The sequence below is a fragment of the Amyelois transitella genome, chromosome 11 (genome assembly GCF_032362555.1).
Source record: "Amyelois transitella isolate CPQ chromosome 11, ilAmyTran1.1, whole genome shotgun sequence".
Lineage (NCBI taxonomy): Eukaryota > Metazoa > Arthropoda > Insecta > Lepidoptera > Pyralidae > Amyelois > Amyelois transitella.
This window is the reverse complement of record NC_083514.1, coordinates 6,914,003-6,937,524: the sequence shown is the minus strand read 5'-3', so window position 1 is coordinate 6,937,524 and position 23,522 is coordinate 6,914,003. Positions and strand designations below refer to the sequence as shown.

Below are 23,522 nucleotides of genomic sequence, written 5' to 3'. Positions count from 1 at the left end.
TAATTTACACTTAATATAATACTTATATGTAATCACGTTTAATTTTAAAGAACTTTTCTGCTTATTTCATTCCTCTCTAATCCACACATCACATCACTAAGTACCTATTCTATGACATTTGTTACTAAGGTATATTAAACAGAAATTTTGTTTCATATTGGATTCTTGGGGAAACAAAAAATAAGGGTGATTATTGATTTAGGGTTGGTAACACACACGAACTTCTTTCTTTCAAAAACAACTCGTTCGACTCGAATTATTTAATAATATCTGTGACTCGACTCGACACGACTCACGACAGCGAATGCGAAATTTAAGCGATCACGATTACTTTCGTGTCACAGTTTCATGTGTTTGTTTTCTTGTGAGCTTTGTTAAAATTTGCTTCGTAACGTTATTATTATAATATTACAAATAATGTCACTAAATACGGCGCATGCTGATCATGGAGTGTTGATACATGCCGGAGAATGGTGAGTCATTCGTTTAATTTCTATCAGAAAAGATCGAACATTATTTATATTTCTTTATGTTCTGATATTGACTTACTGCAGAGATAAAAACTTACATGCAAATAGAAATTTAACATGCTCTTTTGAATATTGGTGTTTCAAGAGACCAGAGCATTAAAAAGCATCAATGTTATTTTGAACCTTTTTGAACTAACATTGGAAATTGCGTCATTGCTTATCGCCGATTACAGTCACCGTCATAAGTATTAAAGAATACATGTAAGAAGTAGCGATGCTTATAAGTTGACAATTGGGTAGTTTATAGCATTCAGTCTTTGTGACTGTAGGTTCTGTCTATCGTCTGTCTCTCTAAGGGATCAAGATGTGATTATATGTATGTTTGTATAAAAAGAGACTGTTAGCTCTGTTCTACGGTTCTAACCCTATAAGGGAGAAAGACTTGATATACCTATATGTGTCTGTTCCAAGGAAAAGTAATTGACAGGACACATTTTATGTTTGTTTTTTGTTATTCAAAAGGAAGTATAATATGCAAATGCTACCTGTGTGAAGCTGTGGGGCGGGTGGGTCGCTAGTAACAGTATAAAGTTTAAATTTGCTTATTTCAGTATCATACTGTTCTCTGATAATGTGAACGTTGAATTCTATGGAAATGACACAGCAGAATTCAAAGGCACTAAAAATGGACGCATGTACCTTACAACTCACCGTTTGATCTACAATTCCAAGTCAAATTCTGACCCAATGAGATCATTCAGCTTTCCATTTATTGCTCTGGAAGATGTAAGTATTGCTATTCTGTTGAAAAAAATATGTTTCTGGTTGGCATTGTTTACAGTTTTTAAATGAAATCCTTGTTGGTATTGACACTTTATTCTTTATAGTTTTAACTTGAGATTCTCTGGACATTTGAACTAGAAAGAAAAGTGATTAATTAATTCACTTAATTCAGTTTTGAGACAAGATATAAGTGAGAGCAGGATATTGTGTCAGATTTCTTGATTTTTCTAACTATGTTCTCATTCTCATATTTTAGGTCACTGTGGAGCAACCAATGTTTTCAGCAAATTTCATTAAAGGCAAAGTAAGGGCACAACCCAATGGCAATTTTATTGGAGAAGTGAAGTTCAAACTCACATTCAAGTCTGGAGGAGCCATAGAATTTGGTACAGCTATGTTGAAGGCTGCTCATCTAGGTAAGATTATTTACATTTATGTATTTCTTTAGATTTGTACTTTTAAAAACCTTTTTGTTTTGTTTTTACAAGAAACATGTACTCTTTTAGGTGCTCAAATGTTGATCCATCACTAATACAATCATTGTAGATTTCCATATACATAAATGTCTTACTTGAGTTGGATAAACACTCTTAACAAACAGTCATACAAACTGCAAACTGGGGAATTCCCCTACCGCTAAAACCGTAACAATAGACATGCTTGTTGGACCCTGATTTAATATCACTGCTATTGATAATTCTGTGAATGCGCCACATTATAAGGAACCCCCTGTAACAAATAATATTAAGTTGGCCATCCTTGTTTGGTATTCTGAGGTTGGACAATAAGGGTAGTTGCTCACTCATCATTGTTCTAACGTTAGTGCTGGATTCATCCTCATCACTGGTAAGACGCTCATTGTTCAATAACTGTAAGATACAGTAGTTTGACCTGGATTGTTCACCAGCGTCCCGTCACAACGCCGGGGGCTCTCCGCCGCCGTACACACCGCCGTCGGGCCCGTGGTACGCCGCGCCGCCGCCTGCCTACCAGCCGCCCGCGCAAGGATACTATGGATGGGTGCCACCTTACACTGTCAGTACCTTCATCACTAATATTTAAAATCTATTTATCTATTTAATATATATGTATAAATACGTAAAATGCATGTTATATATTTATTTGAATTTACATTAGGTATTGCTTGATCATTGTGTATGATTTGTTTTGTAATCACTAATAAGCGTACATACTTTCTAACAAATGGTAGATGGATAAAAATGGAGTTAACATCATAAAAAGTATGTCCCTATTTGTTTAGTAGCGATGTAAATCTTGCGATATCTGTTGCCACCCTTTACAAGATATTCACCAAATGTACAGGTCAATTTATTACAACTCTTCTTTTTAATATGTTTTGATTGATTCACAACAAATTACTTTCTTATTTGAGTAGTCACAATCAAGTGCATTTTTAATTAAGAGCCCTCTTTCTATTTGCGCTTATGTTTACAGGCCTTCCCGGACCAGCCGCCACCAAACTCCGTGTTTGTATCGGACAACCCTCCGCCGTACCCCGGCGTCACTGGAGCGGCTTACCCCCCGGGCGCGGGCTTCTCTGGCGCCGCGACGGGTCAGTCCGGGGCCTTCGCCTCTAACGGCATGGGGCCGCCGCCCGGCTACCCGGGCAACGCCAGCGCCCCCGGATATCCGGGCCACGGCGCCATGCCCCCGGGGTATCCGGGCGGATTTGCCTCTGCACCACCGGGAGCCGCAGCTGGCATGTCTTCTAGGGGTGAGGATGATTAAAAAAAAACTAAATTGAAATAATTTGGATTTTGGAACACTATTTACTAATCTATTCTGTTATTTTCAAATATGTAAAATACCATGCCCAGGCTCCTGAGTGAGTAATTTAAATTTTATAGTTTTTTTGTTCAGTAGATAATATATTGCTTTTTTTAGTTTGGGCATTTATTTAAAGTATTATAAGTTTTGAGTACTAACATCATGTAGATTGAGTTGTTTGTTGCAGTAGAATAATTCATATTTTCAGACGCAAAAGCGGCGGAGGCGGCGCAAAGCGCTTACTATGATCCAAATCGACCTCAAACAGCCTACGTTCCGCCGCCATATGTAAGTATTTAGTTATGTTTCAAATATCTTTTAAACACTTACATATATCCTTTTGTTTGGGGCTTTTCTCAAAATAAATTAAGCTCAATGTTATTATCATATCTCGGTATCAAATTCATTCAGTTAATTTTGATGTTTATTCACATTTTAAACAATTTTTTATTATATTCTATAATAAAATAGAATGAAATATTTTTCTTGGAATTTTGCTATGGTATAATCGACCCTTAGGCTAGCCTTAGGGTCTTTGCCTAGGCAAAGAAAGATGGTTTAACATTTAAAAGTAGTCACTTTTAAAAACTTTTCGCCGATTTCAATAATAGCAGTGTAAGTGGTTTAGACTGTTTTGGTCAGAAAATTTCTAAACCGATTGCGAAACGTTTTATTTTCACGATTATTTTAATTAAATTTATAGGCTTGGTAAAACGGTACTTATTTTTCTTAATTCGTTGAGTAATATAGTTTTTGATTGTGATTTGTAAAGATAGTTATTGATTAAATATTAGTTGTATTCTTTTTTCTTTTCATCACCGTTTTCTTTTCATCCATGTTATTTTACAATATACATACATGTTATATCTTTATTTTTTGTGTTTAAATCAGATCCAATAAATGTCAAACTCGAAGACAACATTCAGCTGGATGACCTTATAATGGAATTGTTGAGATTTAAATAACCAAATAGAAAAATCTCAAGTTTATAAGTCTTTCCCTTGATCGCTTTCAGCTACGGAATGTTATTACGTTATAACACTTTCCGCACAGGAAAATAAAAATGGCACTTTAAAACATATTAAATAAATTTCAAATAGTTGATTTAAAAATTTTAAGTTACAAGTTTGGAAATGTAATATCAGATTGGTAAAGGGTGTATAACTTTGAATAACTATCTACGTAACTGAGTTATCAATCCAACCACTGTATGTTTTTTATGAAGTACTGAGAAAACATCCAAAATTTTCAGGACCAGCCGCCGACTTATCAAGAATCTACGTCAAAGAAAGAAAACTGAAGCATTGCCCACATTTTCACATGATGCCGGACAAAGTTTAAAATTAGCCGGGCTGCAAATCTGTAATATTAAGTTTGTTTTTTTTTTGTTTAAAATTAGCAACATTCCTTTTTTGATTTTTATTTTAATCACTTATGTACCTAAGTGTCATTATTTTGATTTATGTATGTAGTGTGACTGTACACATAATTGTGCATACAAAGAACTGATTGACATGGCTTTATATGATAGTGCAGTAAAGATAAAAAGTTATATAGGTACCTATACGAATTTAATGCACTAACTAAAATAACAAAACATATACGTGCTATGCAAGGATTTTTGTTTTCTAGTGTGTATATAAGATACCTATCTTCTTTCCAAATTGCATTTTGATTACAAAACATTTGTTTTGATGCAATCAAGTTCACATTACCCATGTATATAATTTTATAATTGTTATGCCTTTTAATACCAAAAGTATTATGTATTTATTTGTAGTTTCAGAATTTTTAGTCCCTAGAATGTTTGTTATTGTCTATATGATCGTTATTAATAAAGCGCTTACGTGAATTGTTTCTTTGATTGAGATACAAACAATTTCTCTTGATAATTTAGTTATTGAAATAACATTATCTGATGATGAATCTACCTATAATAATATAATATGCGGAGCTCTAAAGTGAGCACGAATTTAGTGCGATTCTTAGAACTTTCCTCCTTTTTTGTGTAGGAACTCAGAGATAAATGCACGAAAATATAAACACCTGGAAAACAATAGGTAATGTGCGTGTGCTTTAAAGACCACTTCCTTAGAATTCTTTGAAAACAATGATCTCGAATGAATTTTTTTATTTACAGCTCGTTCTTATTAGGTAAATGAGAAAGAGATTTTTTTTTGCTTTGTCTTTAATTTATGTAATTAAAGACCGAAAATTTCAAGGTAGTATTTTCTGTCTGAAGCGTGCTCCAGTGAATATTTTCTTCCAGGTTGGTTTTATTTCTATATACTATAAATTCGGAAGTAAGTTTGTTGTCTCTTTACGCATCTACTGAACAAATCTTAAAATTTTCCGTATATATAAATAATTAAGGGACTGTTGAGAGACATAGGGTAAGACATTTCATTCTAACTAAAAAACTAGTAGACTATAAAATTAACTTTATAACACAGACATAAAAATATAATGTTTTTAAATCTGTGGGCGCTGGACCCTAATAAACATATTTTTGGTGTGATGAAACTTTAACGAGCAATGATTTCCACGTTATTAGGTGATACCTAGATCAGACCCATCGAGTTGGAAACAAACTAAAACGCATTAGTTTTATATTAAGTAGTTATGTATTTGATCAGAGTGTAGGTATTTATTGATCTTTGAGCATTGAACCTTACAGAGCTAAAATTTTATGTTACTGTCTGCAAAAAATATTGACACTGATAGAAGATAAAAATGATAAGTGTCATTATTGAAAAATAGAAGATCAAAATATTAAAAATCATGGGTGTGTAAAATTCCGTAACGAAAAAATAAATAACAATACACCGCAATGAGCCATAACTAGAAAACAATAGCAAACAAAACACACATATTCATTCATATCCTACATAGTATGGGTAAGTTTCTCAATACTTAGGTAACCGTTGTTTCTAGTCAAACTATAGTGACAGCTTTGTACAAAGAAGCCTGCTGTAGAAACTAACTGCCACTCACTTATTCCTGGATTAGGGTCCAATACAAAAGTTCAATCGCATTTGTTATGTTGCTGATAATTTAACTACTCATAATTACATTATTCGATTGCCTTAGTTTACATCAGGCGTTGAACTTTTGTACAAAGTTGCACATAAAATAGGAGATTACATGAGACTTCTACAAAATAAAATTTATTTTTCTTTGAATTTAGTTTGAATAGCAGATATTGGCGTACAATGTCTTCGTGTTGCAGCAGTACTCCCACCAAGTTTAGTGAGTAGAACTTTGTTTGGAATATACACCCACTAAACACTCCACAAACATTAAGTTTAGTATTAAAGAGTTTATCGGCATTATCAATATTAATGAACTAAGTGTGAGTTTGTAAAACGTTAATAAAATGGTGAGTGGCAGTTAATTGTATTACAGCTGGCTTCTTTTGAAACAATAGCTTTAATTTGTTTCAACTCTTAATTGCTAAAATAATGCCTTCTTACTTTTTGTTTTTTTTTTCAGACTAAAAGGAATTAGTATTTGCAATGGCACCTTCTATGCACCCACCATGCACGCCATCGGCGTCCTGTCAACCTATACGTTGCCACCCCACTCCACCTATATGTTCTCGACCCGAACAATGCTTGAAAAAAACTATCTCCAAAGGCATTCGACCATGTCAGAGCGCAGTCTCCATCATGTCAACGAGATCGAAGGCGCAATGTGGAGGGAGTTGTGCTTCGGGCTGTGGCAAATATAAAGGAGAAAGTAGACCAAGAAACGTTCGGAAAGTCGAGAAATATCTGAAGCGGAAAAAGAAAGAAGCTAAAATGAGGAAAAACGACCGTTTAACTGGAAGTCACAGTTATTTGAAATACACGAGAAGTAAGGGCAGTCGCAGATCAAAAAGTGACTGCTGCGCTGGAAGGGGCCACAGAGGCCGGCTCAAGGGAAGACTATGCAGAAAATGTGTAATTTTATAAATATTCCTGGCACCTTACTTACATTTGCGTTGTAGAAACATAGACAGAATATTTTTATTGTCAATCAAAATATTAAAAGTATACGAATTACATAAGTATGTGAATGGAAAAAATATTCAAAATAAATCGGGATACTGCAAACATTGTTTTTTGTTTTCTACCTAAAAAGGCCTTTTGGACAAAGTCAGTCTTATTCCCGTAGAATCGTCCAACTTAATCGAAATAGTTAAATCTTCTTAGTGCTCCCTGCACTACCCAAATTCCAGCTTCCATCTTCGTATGTACCTATGCGTTGTCGAGCCGCTGCCTGCCAGTCACTAAAGTAATGAAACAGTTTCTTAGTATTAATGCATTGTTCTGCCGTTTGTACAAATTACGCCAAATAGATGTTGCACTTTTGGTTAAACAAATAGACCCCTAAATGAATCCCCAAAACTATATTGTTCACTTTAACTGTAGAGTTTAAGTACCTAGACGTAAAATATCTTCTGAGATTTTATTGCACCTATTTGTCAGCTTAACTGTGTTTTTACATAGTTAACATACAAATTTTACTCTGGTTTTCATTCCGTTTGATTTATAGATAGTTCAAAAAAAGAAGCATGTACTTACCTTACCTACCTATGCATTACATTAAAACACTTTTCTTATAGATAGTATGCTCATAGAATATCTTTATAGAAAAATTATCTTCAAAGTAACTTTTTTAACTACGGATGCTATCAAATTTTTCAGCCACTTATTCCGAACGAAGTTTGAAGCCGTGTGTATCGGCTCCCACATGCAGTGTTCACAGACACAGACCGAGGCCAGCTCCATGTGCAAATCCAGATAAGTGCTACAAAAAATGTATCAGGCGAAAACAAAAATGCCCCAGTGCAATGGAAACGGTTTGCCGTTCAGGTATTGCATGCGAATGTGCTTCGATACAGGAGAAAGGTGCAAGGGTAAGAAGAAAACTACCCTGCTGCGCGAAAACTCACAAGAAGCGCATACGTAGAGCATATCGCACCAATTCCGATGTGTCGCGATGGCGAAGACGACGAAAATGCTGTAACATATTGTAAACTACTGAAATTACCCACTTCATCATTACTTAATTTATACTCTTTTTTATGATAAATAAAATTTGATCATACCAGAAACGTTGTCTCCGTTTGCACTAATTCGTCTAGTTTTGTCCTGGGATAAACCACGGATAGGTACACTCAATATACCTACCTAGTAAAAGGCCAAGCGAACAACAGACTATCGCATTTATAACATTAAACAATAAAAAAAATTGTTGTAAAAGGTGACTAAGAGAATAAGCGCATAAAAAAGCATTTATCTAGTATTTCAAGGTGGTCTAGTTGCTAAGAGAAAACATAGTGTGTGCCAGCTGCTTCTCTTTCCGTGCAAATGAATCAATGGAAATTAATATATTAACAATAAAATATCAATTTGTGATTTGTGCGTTTGTATATTCTGTAAGTGATAAAAGACGTGTTAAATGTACCTATGTAAATCTGTGCCATAGGGTTTGACTTAACAATGAATAACCATCTCTTGCAGCATCATCAGCATTGGAAGCATCATTGTGCTTCCCTGATGATTCCCTGAGTTGCCTTCTACGACATCCTACCTATTTCTTAATGCTTGAAAGGAATGATCAGCTTTACAAGGAATTACAAAACATTTATCGTAGTTTGAGCGATAGTAATGCTACCGCTCGATAGTTGAGTAAGGGCCTGTGGTAAAATAACCAATTGGTAGTATCGATTGACCAGTTACCGTAAATCAATTTTCTTCCCTTTTCATTTCACGATTTTTAAAAAAAGGTCAATGGAGGAATATATTTTTTGTTCTATAATCCTGATTATAATACTTTTTTCTCAAAGAAAGCAATATTATTATGCCTATCAAGACTCGAGTTTATTTCATAATCGATTATTTCATATATAGTCGATTATTGATCGGCAACACTAGCTAAGATTTTAAGTTTTATTTAGGTACTTGCTTCATTTCATTCAATGATGCCAGATGGAGGGAATTCCTTCAAATTTTGGGGTATTTTCAGCCCTCGGTGAAAATTTTTAGAAGGTAGGTAAAGGTAGAACCATAAATTATAATGATATATTTATGGTTCTACCTTATATCTTTTTTACTGGTATAAATAAAGAATAGATAAATTCACTTACAATGAGCCTAAAACTAATAATAAAGTAACTTAAACTTAAAGAACGCATAAAAATGTTGTGCACATTATGAGGTTTATACCTCAATAATTAATTATTTGTATTTGTTGTAAGAGCGGCAACGGAAGTTCATAATTTGTAAAAAAAAAAAAATCAGCGTTCTAGCTATCACGGTTTATGAAATACATATTGGTGACAGACAGACGGATGGACGGACAGAAAAATTGCGGAGGCTTGGTATTAGGGTCCCGTTTTTACTTTTTAGGTACGGAACTTTAATAACTAAAATGATGACATGAAAACTTAATTTCATGTCGACTCATCTACGATTATTTCAATTGATTTTTTAAGATCGTTTTTAAGCCGTATTTTACATATTACTATTAATAATTTTTCATCCCAGAAAAAATAATGTTCCCGTGGGATTGGAATAAACGATAAAGTGCGGAGATTACTGTTAAAGTGGGACAAAAGACAAAAAGACCTTGTCAAAAGGGAGAAGTGCCCGTTATCGGCTAGTATGTATAAAAAGAGTAATGAATTCAGAGGAGGTGGCAGAGGTCTGTTTGTGTGTGTGGTCTGTGTGTGTGTGTTTGTGGAGATCATCACAGGTGTAAATTCATATTTTCTGCCTACCCCAAAAGGGAAACAAACTTGATGAAATGTATGTATGTAACAATAAGTAAAAACTAAATGCATTTGCAGTAAAATTCTAAATTTCAATGATTATAAATTTTCGGCGCTTCCATAATAGCAGTTGCAAATTATATCTTTTTAATTTATATCATCTTAAGTCCCAAAATAACTTGTCATGACATTTAAAATACTAATAATCGTTCAATAAAAATAAAGTTCATTATAAATTATTATTATTATTTAAATCTCGTACAAATCAATTAATAATAAAAATGTATTCTCTCGTTCACATTTCTGTTCCGAGTTTGAATAATTATGAAGTTGACGTTATTGAAAAAAATGCTGCAGTGCAGTTAATAACAGTTTCTTCTGCACTGACGCTTAGGAAGCGGAGTATACATAGTTTTATTTTAAGTAATTTATTTGACGTGGTCGACGTCAAATGTTGTGAAATCAAAAGATATGACAATTTTAACAAAAAAATATTTGTATTTGAATAAAATCACTAAATAACATTTATTTAATTCATAAATTAATACAAAAGTTTTTTTAAATACCGACGTTTTGGGTGTGATTCCGGGGAGGGTCTGGGGAGAATTCATAATTGTGATCCGGCAACACCGAATTTTCATTCGACGTTGTAGGTCCGGCCCGTAGCGTGCGTAGCGTACACCAGCGGGGGTAGCGGACACCGCGGGTGGACGAACGAACGGACGTTAAATACCTACATCAAGAGGCTAGAAGTAGACAATTTTTATTTATATCCCTCGTACTAAATACCGTAAAGTACCTACATAATAATTTTAAAAAGTTCATCATGGGAACAACATAAATAATAATTTCTCGGTATTATGCGTGTTGAAGATATTGTGTCTTGTCGTTTCATATTTTGATGCTGATTGAGTGCTTCGGCCTGGGTATTGACGTTTATTTTATGTGGGTACAGTGAATTATAATCCGAATGTTGTTTGTATACGCTACTGTACGAGTGTGAGGTGAACTTGTAAAAACTATCGGGACGTAAGTGAAAAGTGCGCTTGTGATACATTGGTTATTATGTGTTACAAATTGGCATTGATGTGGCAAACCGGATTGCACCAAGCTGAAGAAAACGTGAAGCTATTATAAGGTCAGTATGAGTTTCATAAATCTTCACATGTAATTTTTATCAGTGAGTTATGTACCAGACTTCAGTTTCATATAAGAATAAAATACAACATTAAAAATAGCCTCATTGGATTTGGGATCATAACAGAACAATCCCCACAACTTAATATTTCGATATCCCCACATCTTCCTACTTCAATACCTTGGATATAACTACAGTGCATAGTTACAAAGGTGTTCAAAAGTATAGGTGCCTCTTTATGTGTTAATATGGATATTCAACAATCTGTCAAACAAATTGGCACCATAATTTCAATGCCAACTATATAACTATGATTAACATTGATCAAAATAGGTATACGTTAAAAAAACATTACCTATTGCTTTTTTTAGAAGAGCAAAATAATAACTTTCCAATACTGAATCTAACAATAATTTCATTTTATCCTTGTGTTTTTCTTTATGTACTTATGATACCAATGAACCACTACTTTGATCTAATTTATGCCATTGTGGACCTTGACTTGCCCAGCAGTGGGACAAATTTGTGTGTAAATTGTGAAGTTCCCTCTCAATGAACTGATTTAAAACTTTCATGTTGTGTTGTACTATCAATACATATAATAAAACAGTAAAAATTATTTGTCAGTACATTGAGTATATTTTCAAAATAATTATTTATAGCTCTATAAAACTAGTAACAAAGCATGATTTTGAAAAAAAAGTGTCTGTTTTTATGTTTGTTTGTACACGCTAATCTCCAGATACACTGATCGGATATGAATGAAACTTTTTTTGTTGTATAGCTCTTATCCCTGGCCAACATAAATGTAAAATAAATTATACCCTATAGGGTAAAATAAAATTTATTTTAGAATCTGGTACAGCTGATATCAAACCATAACACCTCAGCTAAACTATAGGAAATATCAAAGTGATATTTCCGGAGTTAAGGGTGTCAACTAGTTTATAAATAATATAGGTATTAAATATACATGTAACATACCTTAATTTTGTCTCATACATTTTGAATCATGTAACAATGATCTGTGGTCAATGAGTGACCAACTTGGACAAGTTGCTCCGTGACCACTCTAAGAAACACATGCAAAATGACATCAAAGTGTAGGTTACTCTTGTCTTGACTCTTATGAACATTGAATGTTTTATTGATGAAAATATTAAAATAAATTTTACATTATTAAATCTGGTTTTGTTTGACTGGTAAGCAGAGATCTTTCGATTTGTCGCATTAACTGCTACTTTAACAGATTTAAATGCCTTCTAATATTGATTCATCAGTGTCTGTATAAAGTTATAGTAACAGCTCATGCATGTAAAATAATAGTGGAGAGATCTCAGGATTGAAGCAAATGGAAACCAACAGTCTCTGTTTGCGCATGGCCAAAAGGCATGAAAAATGATTATACACAACAGTTAAGTCAACATGATAAGCAAGTTCACTAGATCTGGACCCCATTATGAACAATGAACTATTTAATCTGTCAAAAACATTTGGCAAATTTCGCATTTATCAATATCTATTTCTATATAGAGTATTTTAGTTATTTACTGTGTTAATGTACATGCAAAACATATTCATTACATGCCAATTTTTCCACGCCAGTACCTATAAATGAGAATGTAAAAGTTATAATGTCATAGTAAACATGCATGTGTAAGTCTGATCGGATCGCGTGCAATCTAGAGGGGTGTTACGTGTCCAAGTGGTGGGGTGATCCCTGCCGACCCTCTATCAACAGCCCTTGACTCAATTTACAATGACTCTGCTCGTTAGTGATTGCAGTCTTGTCCAATGAAAGCTGCCACCTTTTAAGACCAACTTCAACTAGGATGTTGTAACTTTGACTCTATGTTTTTTCTTATGTTACATTATCCCGTATTTATGCAATGAATGAATCAAATTGTTATTAAAATCGGTAGCTACTGATAACGGTGATATAGTAAGCATCATCATTATGTTTATGAACACGAGAAATTAACGATTCAAAAATCATTACCTACTTTGCACTTTCAACGCACTTTCGGGCAATAAAAGCGAGAAACAACAAAAGTGAAAGTCTTATGTAATTTTTATTCAAATGAGTCGATATTGGTCTAGGATGTGGATTGTAGGTGGTAGGGTTCAAAATTTTTAGCTTTCCATCAGAGCTCAGTATTAGCAATTTCCCCTTGATAACACGGAAGAAAAAAGAAAACCAAGGTTTAGGATGAACAGAATAGAATAGATTTATTTTCAAAATTGGATACAAGGTATCACTTATTGACGTCGTCACAATGATGGTGTTCCAAAACTTGAACTAGGCTGCTTGTGCTGCTTGGCACGGCAATGGTAGAGCCAAAAGAAGAGAAGTTGTGATGATTGTTTTTGGTGAAATTGAAATAAATGAGAACTCATTGGTAGGAACTATGACTTCTCTGTGAAGATCATTCGGGAATTTTACGAATAAACAACTGACACCTTACATGGTAGGTTGATTAACCCTAAGTTTCCAACAGACAGAATCTATTCCATTCATCTCTTGCTGATGAGTGGATATTGAAGTAATAATATTTTTTATATTCTGGCGGAGAAGGTCAGAAATACTGGATAATGACTAAAGCGAATACCAGACTTTGGAGAAAGAATACAACCGGAAAAGAAAGACACTGTGTTGAAAGAGAGAGAAATGAATTATAAATATTCATGCGACCATTGAATAGCTTTGATAAGATCTAGATAAAGTGATCCAAGACGCCGCACGATCTGTAAGAATGCGGGCGTTTCCATACGAAAAGCCAGCAATAAATCATCTATCGGCTTCAGAAAATTATTCGCAGTGGTATTTTACCACCCACTGGTGCATCTAGTGTGTCTCGAAAGTACTCAAACAATGATGTATGACACCAGATTTCTAGCTTTTCTATAATATATTGTAATTAACTTTCCATTGAATCTAATATAACGATCATATATGATGGCAAACGAGTAAATCACATGCAAATTACTTCGGAAGATAAAGTTCAGAAAATCGATTACTCCCAGTAGTCCCATTTAAATAGAGACAAACATAATAGACAATGTTTTCCCAATTTTGATGAGGCTGACATATTTTCCTAAAACGCTTTCGCCTTTATTCGTTTTTAATTCTTAAATTCTTTGGTGAAGTCTGGACAGTGCCGGCGGCTAGTTTACATGCGTAACTTGATGTAACAATAGTAAAGCGACCTTGCTGGAAGCAGCTGACGAGCGGGGTGCGGTCGGAGTGCAGTGTCACTGTGGTGGTAACCCAATCCGCTTGTTCCAGATGGGTGGACGCGCGCGGAGAGCGGACGGCGCGCCGACGGCGTCGGGTGACATGCGCGCCGAGCTTCACGCATCCAACGAGCACCTTTTGGTCCGGTGAGTTAGGGCGACACTGCCAGCATTATGGATTGCAGGTCCACTGTACCTTTTGTCGCAGAACTAATATAAATGGTCATGTCAAATATCATGTCAAATATCATGTGTAAGAAAGAAATGGGTTTGTCACAAAGCCTTCAAAGACGGGTTTATTTAGGCTTCATGTTCCTAATATACTAGTATTTTACATACACATTTTACTAGAAAAAAATTATATTCTAAATACCATCCATGAAAGTAGTTAACTCATTGATAGTAAACAGAACATAATATTTATTGACAAAAAAGTACAAAAAATATTAGTAGGTATAAGCAGTTTTAAGCATAACTGGCACATCTGTCCGCCGGCCACGCGTCCATGAACCCTTCGGGAGTGATGTAGCCGTCGGCGTCCACGCAGTAGTAGACGTCGCCAACGTTTTGGTGTGGCTGGTAGTTGCCGTTCGCTTGGCACACTTCCGTCAACGTCCTGCCCGCCTCGGGGAAGTATACCGCCGAGTCGCGGGCGCAATCTGAAATGCACACTCGATTATGGTATGAGGCAACATTATTTTTGAAAACTTTGACAAGTTTTTTCGATTCCCAAGATAAACGTTAAATGGCTTTAATAAACGTCAAATGGTATTTTTGTATTTATTAACACTATGGACATTATGAATTGCATTGATCGAAATTATACGTTCAGTTCAGGACTATCCCAAAATTCGCTGGTTGGAAACCCTACATGAATTCCCGTCTTTCAAAATATTTACATGGATTCCTATGACATCGTGATCGCGGCATATACTTTTAAGACTAAGTTTTTAAAATGGAAAAACTGCTCCCACCCACGAATTTCATCATGCTATCATCCGCATACAAGATCGTAAATCATGTAAACCAATACGTATTTTTGATGTCTCAAAGGCAAGATTGTAAGTGATTTTCCCCAAACAAAGTTAACATTATGCTAATGATAATACCGTAGCAATGATCTTGGATCTTGACATTGAATAATGAATAGGTATGTAGCCAAATAGTTTACATAATTTCCAAGCCAAATGCTTTAGTTATATGTTGTTATTGTTATGTATGTAGAAGAATTGAAAATAAACCTGATACTCTATTGAAAGTTAGTTAGGGCAGGACATAAAACATAACTACTCATCCCTTACTATACTAAATTCCCATTGTATACTTTTCCAATTTTGTAACTACCAGTTTAGTCTACAATAATGCATAGAAAAATGAACTTTGTTATATCGGCAGTGACGTTTAGAAAAATATTAACTTGAGTGAAATAGGCGCTTGTGCAATAAGTGAAATGCGAATTTTATCGAACGGTCAAGTGCTGCGGTCTCCGCATTCCACCAGGTCCGTGGGATGGGAGCAGCGGATCGGGAACAGTGTCATGGCCAACCGGTTGCCATGACACAATGCGAATGCTCCGTGAATATAACGGTCCATACGTGTTTGACCGCCTACTAATTATTACGATGAAATAATGCGAAGAAATTGTTTTAGTTAGGATATTCTTGTACACAAAGTAGGTAGGTAGTACGCCATAGTAAATTAATTACTTATTGGATTCAGATCTGCTACACTTTTCTTAAAGTAAGTTATTATATGATTCAACGTTTATTAACATTTTATTGAACTAGTTTCCAAACTGGGCGCTACTTTAATATATGACTTTATTGAAATTATGGGTGAGTCACATATTACAATCAAGAGCTAAATTTATTGAAAAATATGTTTTTATACTTACTGCACCTCATTCCGGACATCTCAGTCGACATGGCCTGCCAAGATCCCAGAATTTCACCATCCCGTCCTGTGCAATAGGCACTGCGAAAAGGTTAAGGAAATACATATGTATATAGGACTTTTGTTTTTGTACAATTTTTAGTGACATATTACTTTATATTTTTTTTTTGCAAAATTTATATTTCGAGCGTAGAATATCAACTCACATTCCATTTCGGATTTGATAAGGTCCGTAGCTACCATCGTAATCACAGTACGTAGTCGGAAGGCCAAGGAAGTTTGTGCCGTGGTCTGAGTGTTCCTTGTTAATTGTGGCCAAAGCATGAATAATGCTTTCACACCTTCTTAGGTACTGTTCTCCCAGAATTGCTGGATTGTCTAAAAACATAAAAACTCTGATTTATGAAATAAATCACTTATTAATTACTTAGTATTTTCAATTAATTTAGAACACAGAGTTAGTGTGAGGTAAGAATCGGGAATCGATAGAGTATGACCTTTACTAGAGGTGGCTGCCCTCTCCTCTGACGTCATAGTCGACCCATTGGCCGGACGTACCTGATGCAACTATTGTGTCTACATGAACCCGCGAGATTCTAGAAACTAGGTCAATAGGCAACATACGCAAATTATTATAAGCTATTGCTTATCTAGTCATAACATTCGTAAATTTATCAATGTTAGCTAAAACGTAATAAATATTCTCTTTACGTGGCATCATTGTTGGCGACGTGTACGACTATGTTTATTTACAACCTTAAGTAAAATATGAATTGTCCATCTTCACATTATTTTAACTAGGAGGCTATTTTGGGACGACCAATTTTAGAGCAGATTACTTATTCCAAATATTATTTTCCGGGGCAACCATTTATTCGTGCACACTCAAGTGTATACAGAACAAGCTATATTTCTACAGAAGCTTACCACACGTGCTTAAATGAACGAACGCATTGATCATTATTTGAACAAGTGCACTAGGTACTATTTTATTCTTTGTCTAGATTGTAATCGCCGGAAAAGCTGTTGCTTCGAACGGGAATTGATCATGATGTAAATCCTGTTGCCTGACATATGTAGGTATTGATGATTAATGAAATTCCGCACTTTACTTTTACGACTAAAATTTTTTGACGCCAACGTTTTTGGTTCGTTTATAACGCCATGCGGCATTAACCCTTTCCATGCGGAAGCATTATTTCAATTTCGCCGTCTCTGTACGGGCGGTTTTGTATTAAGGCCCTTCTATAAAACGATGGGCGATATATTACGTCCTAACAAAACTGGTTCTACTGTACGGAAGGCGTATTATTGCGTTCTGTAATTTCTTTCGCTAGACGCGGATGGCGTATTATTTCGTTTTCAAAATTATATAGACAATTTTGGTGTTGCCATACCTTGAAACAATAACGTCTTTATAAGCAGAAATGGGCAAAATTGAATTATGATTAAGAATAATGAACATTTGCTCCAAAAATACAAAAAGAATATCAAATATTTATATAAAATTACTTGCATATACTTATATTTTTTTATAAAAAACTGAAATATGTAGTAAATTGAAATCAAATTTTTATTAATCATAATAATTTATGATTAATAAAAATTTGATTGATAGCTTAAAATTTAATTTATGAGGGTACAATAAGTAACTGGCTAGTTGACATATCTTGTACATTGTATCGTGTTTTTATTGGACATGGTGTTATCGGATTTGGAGAGTCATCATAACATTTCACTTTATTTTGTAAAATTCGTTGCGGTATCTTAAATACTTGAGATTCTTTGACCTCGTCAAAAGTTTCGGGAGAAATTTCATTGTTTCTTCCTCGTTTTCTAGATAAAATACTTTGCGACATCTCATCATCGTCGATAAAATTTGGTTGCGAATATGGTTCATGCTCGTCAATTTGAGTCTCCTCTGAAGATTTATCTTTAAAAATATTATCGTCGAGGTAAAACACATTATTAAGAATTATAAGTAATAAACTTACCATTTATATTATTCTCCTTTTATTGGACTTTTTATATAAAAAGCTTACAACACTATCGGCGTAAACCATGCACTCGTATCTACATAATAATAAGTAAGTATTTTTCCACCGTTTCACGTAAGGTTGTTGAGTTTATAACTACAGTACAGGGGAACCAACTTTCATATTGGTCTAATCGTTTAACTCAAGGAATTGTTTTGGACGCAATAATACGCCCACCGTGTGGCCAACGGTTTTTAGTTATACGTGATATTACGCCAGCCGCATGGAAAGGGTTAAGAAATAAACGTGGTTCAGCCGCTTTCGAATGTAACATGCCAACAAGTTTATTTGTGGAACACATTGAAAGTCTTTGTTATCGTGTAATGTCTAAGATTCAAATAAGAAACGACCTTGATAGATGAATGCTTATTAACTCTAGTAATTTCGAAAAAGTATTAGTATCATGACATTTTCATGATGTTAATAAACACCTCTTGTACCTATTATATTTAGAAATATTGTTTAGACATGCACAAATGGTGTCAAACTTTCAGTTAAATACATACCTTAGGCAAGTTATCATGAGGTTCTTTATGAAATACTTCTTTAAACAAGGACAAATGCCTTAAGGAATGTTGTAATTTTCTAGAAAAATACATACAGCAAGTTAAGTGCTGGATCTCGGATTCCGGGACAGGTATGGTGGTAGGCTGGCCGGTCCTGGGCTGGGCGCACCAACACATGCCGTAGTCGCACTGCAGCGGCTCGTAGTTCCCGGACCGGGTGCAGTGGAGCGTCACACCCCTGTTCCCAGCTGCCTCTAGTTCCGCCCTCCTGCGGCTGCACGCTAAACATATTTTCTTATCATTGTCTCGTGATTATCATTATTGCTCAAAGCATTTAATTAATAAGAAGTTTATTCTACTAATATTATAAATAGGAAAGTTTGTAACTATGTGTGTGTTTGTTACTCTTTGACGCAAAAACTACTGAAAAGATTTTCTTGAAACTTTGTAGTATAGATAGCTTAAATATTTGAACACCATAATAAGTTAAAAAAAAAAAAAAAATACGACGATAAACGGGCAACAGATAGTAGTGTATACGAACAACCACGCAATATGCTTTTTTATGACAATGTTCACGAAATTTTGCAGAATGAGGTTTTTTATTTATAAGTACTCAATGAAATTGCATACTTATTTACGCTTGCATTTCTTTTTAAGAAAAGCCTTTTAAAACCTCATTTAATTAAATAACCTTTTGTCTCTGATTTTTTTATTGTCTTGTCATTTTGTTTGTAAATTATTTTATCGTCATATGATTATCTTATCATATAAATCTTTGTACGAAACCGTTTACTTTTTAAAATATTTTGGAATTCAAAAATAACTTCACTAATTTCTCAAGAACTTTTTTTCAAGGATTGCAATAGTTCTTTAAGTATTTGAAAATTTACCACCACCGGCCAAAGCTGACAACCATGAAATAAAATATTTGTGATTTATAGTACAAAACCATATCCAGTATCATAAAGAATGCATCGCCAGCAATATCAGTCTAAAATACAAAGCGCAGCCGTGATGTCGACTCAGGTAAATAAATAGACTACACACAGGTAAATAAATGTATATTACACACGAGCACACTGCACTTCAAATATCATCTTTCAAGATATGTAAGGCATAATCCACAGATCTTGGTTCAGACACTGTGTATCTGCCAAAATGGTGATAATAGTGTGATAAATGAAACTGTTCTTACCACACGTCATATCCTGCGCTTCATTTCTCCACATTTGTCCAAATATTCTTGTTCCATTTGCATCGGAACAGAAACACCTGCATCATCATGTGTTTTAAAAAATTTCAATGTAGATACGAGTATTGTTCATAATGTAAGTATCGATATAAATATGTGTTTAAAAATTTTGCAGTCAATTACAAAATGGTAAAAAAAGTGATTGTATATGCACTTATAATGTTATTAATATTTGTTATACTGAAATTTCATTTGTTTCTAAATATTTTTTAGTTTTCACCTTGTATTAACAAGTTCATTATTCAGGTCAACTCCTTCCCTCGTATCTCATCCTCTGATCGCGTTTGTGATTTATAAGACAACTTGTTAAAAAGTATCACCCTACGCTTCGTACGTTCGCTTGCAATTGATTAGATAAGGTTTGTTTATAGTTTACCTTCCCGTGAAGTAATCTCCCTTGCACTGTACTGGCGCGTACTGGCCGTCCGGCAGGCAGTTTGATGGGGCTTGACAGCCGTCAACAGCAGGCGGGGGAATTACACCTTAAAATGTTTTTATCATTTCTTGAATCTGTTATGATTTGTAATTAAAAATTATAAGACATATATACTATTTTAGATTCAATGGACTGACGCTCTAGAAGTGATAAGATAACAATTTTTTTTCTGACTCATTTAAACAATATAATTCTTATTTTAATTATAGGGTACCACCCTCTCGTAGTCAAGTAAAGTCTGTGTATCTTTTCCATGACTGCCTTTCGACTAGACGTGCGACGTTGGTCTATGCCTGTACCTTCCATATTTACAGTTTACACTTCTTGTTTAATTGGTTATCAAAATAAAACTGCTTATAATATACCAAAAAATATTAAACCAAATTAAAATTTTTAGCAGTATCCAAAAGTTGAACCGTGCAATATCTTTGAAATAATTAAATTTCCAACTGTACCTGGATTGAACTGGCAGCCAGGACAACAACCTTCTACTACCGAATTGGGAACATATGTCATGAGATCTGCTTCACAGTCCTCTGGAGTTAGATCCGTTACACATTCTTGAGCTATGGGACAATCTGACACTACGCTTCTCACTAGAGAGAATATAATTGCAATATACAATTTAAACATTCTTATTCTTTGTTGTTGTGAAATGAATCGAATGAATATACCGGTGAAACTGATACCTTATTCATTACCGATTATGTTGCTTATTAATTTTATCAGTGAAATCTTATCTTGTGATATTCAGAAACCAATGTACGTACCTGTCTATCAATTAGATCTTTGTATTTAATGTGACAAAAAAAAACAATTATATACTTGATTTATTCCTTCTTTAGTATAATGAAATAGGTAGGTGCGGTTTTTTATGATTTCTGTAATTCTTTACGCAAAAGATGAACTAGTCATTGCTGTGCTAAGTAGAACGTTGCCGGGCAACGTAATCGGGTATAGGTACGACCTGCTAGTAGTAGGAAAAATATTGAATTGTAACATTTGAATAAAATTTTATGTTTTACTTGTTATCAGCGCGCTATCGCTATCTAAAGTCAAATTACGCGGAGAACAATCAAGTCCAGTCACTAGTGCGACTGCCGCTCGCCACCCGCGCGCGCCTGTACGTTTCTTGAGCGTGATACACCTGCGCTCGTAGCGCATACTCGCTGCGCGCTGCTTATCTTGTGTTATCACTTGCTTACAAACGCGGCCCAATTGTTATTACTTAGTCATGACGCTGATTATGTATTTACATTGAGATATCCCTGTTCCAGATTGGATTGAAACGGGCGTACCCGGCTAGCATGGAGGAGTGTAAGAAGAGAAACACAGGGACAAAAGTTTCAAAAATTGCAAATATTTTCCAAGGAATGCCTTCAAGAGAAGAAGAAGAAATGCGTGGAAGTGACGTAACAGTTGTGCGCACAGAGAGCCATTTGGCTCGATTTAATAACGCCAGAGCCCTATTCGAAAAGCTAGGTGAAGAGAATCGCGGTTTTCGGATTGAAAAGTCGCCGTCGGCAGCAGCTAGTTTCGCCGGCACTCGCGGCGTGACGCCGCCCACGACTGCTCGGTCTCGATCAAGCTCTGCGGGGTCGGTGAGTCCACCTAGACGCATCGTCACGCCGACTCCTTTAGGAGCGGCAGTCAATGGAGATCGTATCGCCAATGGCTCTTCTCAGCCACCGCCAAAACCTGCGAAACCGAGCGTTTTGCCCAAACCAGATAAACCAGATAGACGGTTTAATAAGGAATTAATAGAAAAACAGAGGAACTGGACAGCACATTTTAACAAAACGCGATCATCGCGGCCGGAACACGAACACAGAGTGGATACTAAATTTCCCAGTGGAAATCACGATAGAAAATCGCCAGAAGCTTCTGAACGATATGCAGTCCCATCGCGAGTGTATTCTCCACCATTGTCCCCTGGTGCCGGCGATTCACATGTAGAACGTCCTACTACTTTGCCTTCTAGTTTAGCAAATCGGAATACAACTGGTTCGAAATCTCCTAGTCCTGTAAAAACAAAACCTTCAGTGTCTCCGTCGTCTAGATCTATAAGTTCAGTTACACCCACCGTTATTCCTTCACCAGCAATTCGAAGGGAGAATTCAAGTTCGTTTGCAACAACAAGCACGGAAGCCCAAGCGCAACATGTAGAAAAACTAGAAAGAATAAACCCTAAAAATCTATCATCAATTTCACCTCAGGCTGATTATGAAAATTTTGAAATAGAAAAAGATGTTCCGTTGCAATCTGAAAATGCGCAATGTTCTGTATTTAAAAATGTTGATAGAATAACTTCAAAGCGATCATCTTCGGGTACTCCACCAACTCCGGTTGACCCTGCTCCTAGGAAATCGCCGCCATCACCTCCACCTAGATCACCAAAGTCACCTTTACAGAAAATAATACCTCATGAAGACGATTTGGTTTATACAGACCGCGAACCGTCGTTATCACCTCTGCCCAAAGATGATATGATGTGCAAATCTGATGAACCTGATAATGCTGTCAGTGAATATTCCAAACGTTCGAAATCTCCCACGTCCCCAAGAATTATTGATGAAATTGATAAAAAAAGTAACAGTGAACCTACGTCACCAGCACAAAGTCCAGAGCCTTATGATGATGTAAAAAATTCTGCAAAACCAACAGATACTTCCAGTTTAGAAGAAGACGGCTATGAAACTGTTAATTATGATGAGCAGTGGGAGGAGAAGACCAAAAGACGGACTTCTACGCCTGAGTCTCCGGTAGGGGCAGCGGAGACTAACGTGGTGGAGTCACAGTCGCCCCTGGCTTCTCCGCTGGCCTCGCCTGTGCACAATCAGGCTTATTCTTCATTACAATCCTCGGACCACACTGCATCTTCGCCAGGTATGTTTTAATATATTTTTTAGAACTTGCAGCATGTTTTGGGTCAGTTTTGTTTTTCGTTATAATACGAAGTAACTACATAGTTAGAAATTTAAATACTCGCCGCGCTATCATTCCGATTCGTCCTTCGGTCCAAAGAAGTAAAAATTTAATTCGAAAAATATTTGTTTCAACAATAACTGGAATGTAAGAACTATATGTTATGTAGGCATGTTTTTGTATTGTTTATTGACTTGACACCAAGTTGAACTTTGAGTTCACTTTCCGAGCCGCGTCACGTGGGAAGTGAATTATATTGAAGGAGTTAGAATTAGTGGGCGTCGATTGACGTTCATTTGGC

The 23,522-nt window shown here is 35.4% G+C and overlaps 3 protein-coding genes across 7 annotated transcripts in view; 2 read left to right on the top strand and 1 right to left on the bottom strand.

Annotated features, from left to right (window-relative positions):
* Positions 1-251: 251 nt before the first annotated feature.
* LOC106135176 (WW domain-binding protein 2) lies at positions 252-4,893 on the top strand. 2 transcript variants are annotated; one of them, XM_060946595.1, is made up of 7 exons: positions 252-473; positions 1,082-1,256; positions 1,510-1,669; positions 2,161-2,288; positions 2,709-2,826; positions 3,250-3,329; positions 4,294-4,893. In XM_060946595.1, exons 1-7 carry the CDS (start codon positions 418-420, stop codon positions 4,339-4,341), a joined length of 765 nt encoding a protein of 254 aa, XP_060802578.1. In that variant the 5' UTR covers positions 252-417; the 3' UTR covers positions 4,342-4,893. The 2 variants fall into 2 exon arrangements, with proteins under 2 accessions (XP_060802578.1, XP_013190860.1); XM_013335406.2 differs by having other exon boundaries at positions 253-473; positions 2,709-2,988.
* A 5,553-nt stretch (positions 4,894-10,446) lies between these two features.
* The window catches only part of LOC106135031 (uncharacterized), a 36,334-nt gene continuing 23,258 nt past the window's right edge, over positions 10,447-23,522 (top strand). For 2 of the 4 annotated variants that reach the window (XM_060946576.1, XM_013335199.2), the window contains exons 1-3: positions 10,447-10,936; positions 14,223-14,317; positions 21,574-23,182. In XM_060946576.1, the coding sequence (XP_060802559.1) occupies positions 21,604-23,182 (1,579 nt within the window). In that variant the 5' untranslated portion in view covers positions 10,447-10,936; positions 14,223-14,317; positions 21,574-21,603. Of the gene's footprint in view, positions 10,937-14,222; positions 14,318-19,807; positions 19,937-21,134; positions 21,420-21,573; positions 23,183-23,522 lie in introns of those variants that run through there. The other 2 variants (XM_013335201.2, XM_013335200.2) reach the window with 2 other exon arrangements.
* On the bottom strand, positions 14,513-21,017 carry LOC106135032 (uncharacterized). The gene is made up of 7 exons (XM_013335204.2): positions 20,752-21,017; positions 20,237-20,342; positions 19,804-19,880; positions 18,701-18,886; positions 16,270-16,441; positions 16,065-16,144; positions 14,513-14,829 (listed from the first exon to the last, which is right to left on the bottom strand). The coding sequence occupies exons 1-7, from the start codon at positions 20,927-20,929 to the stop codon at positions 14,636-14,638; spliced, it is 993 nt and encodes a 330-aa protein (XP_013190658.1). The 5' UTR covers positions 20,930-21,017; the 3' UTR covers positions 14,513-14,635.

Bases quoted from the DNA above. Each gene is read 5' to 3' on its own strand.
- LOC106135176 (XM_013335406.2), top strand. From the start codon at position 418: ATGTCACTAAATACGGCGCATGCTGATCATGGAGTGTTGATACATGCC. The intron at 474-1,081 runs GTGAGTCATTCG...TGCTTATTTCAG, and splicing joins TTGATACATGCCGGAGAATG to TATCATACTGTTCTCTGATA. The intron at 1,257-1,509 runs GTAAGTATTGCT...CTCATATTTTAG, and splicing joins CATTTATTGCTCTGGAAGAT to GTCACTGTGGAGCAACCAAT.
- LOC106135032 (XM_013335204.2), bottom strand. From the start codon at position 20,929: ATGTTTAAATTGTATATTGCAATTATATTCTCTCTAGTGAGAAGCGTA. The intron at 16,442-18,700 runs GTATGTATTTTT...TTATGTTTTTAG, and splicing joins GATCCAGCACTTAACTTGCT to ACAATCCAGCAATTCTGGGA. The intron at 16,145-16,269 runs GTGAGTTGATAT...ACCTTTTCGCAG, and splicing joins TATCAAATCCGAAATGGAAT to TGCCTATTGCACAGGACGGG.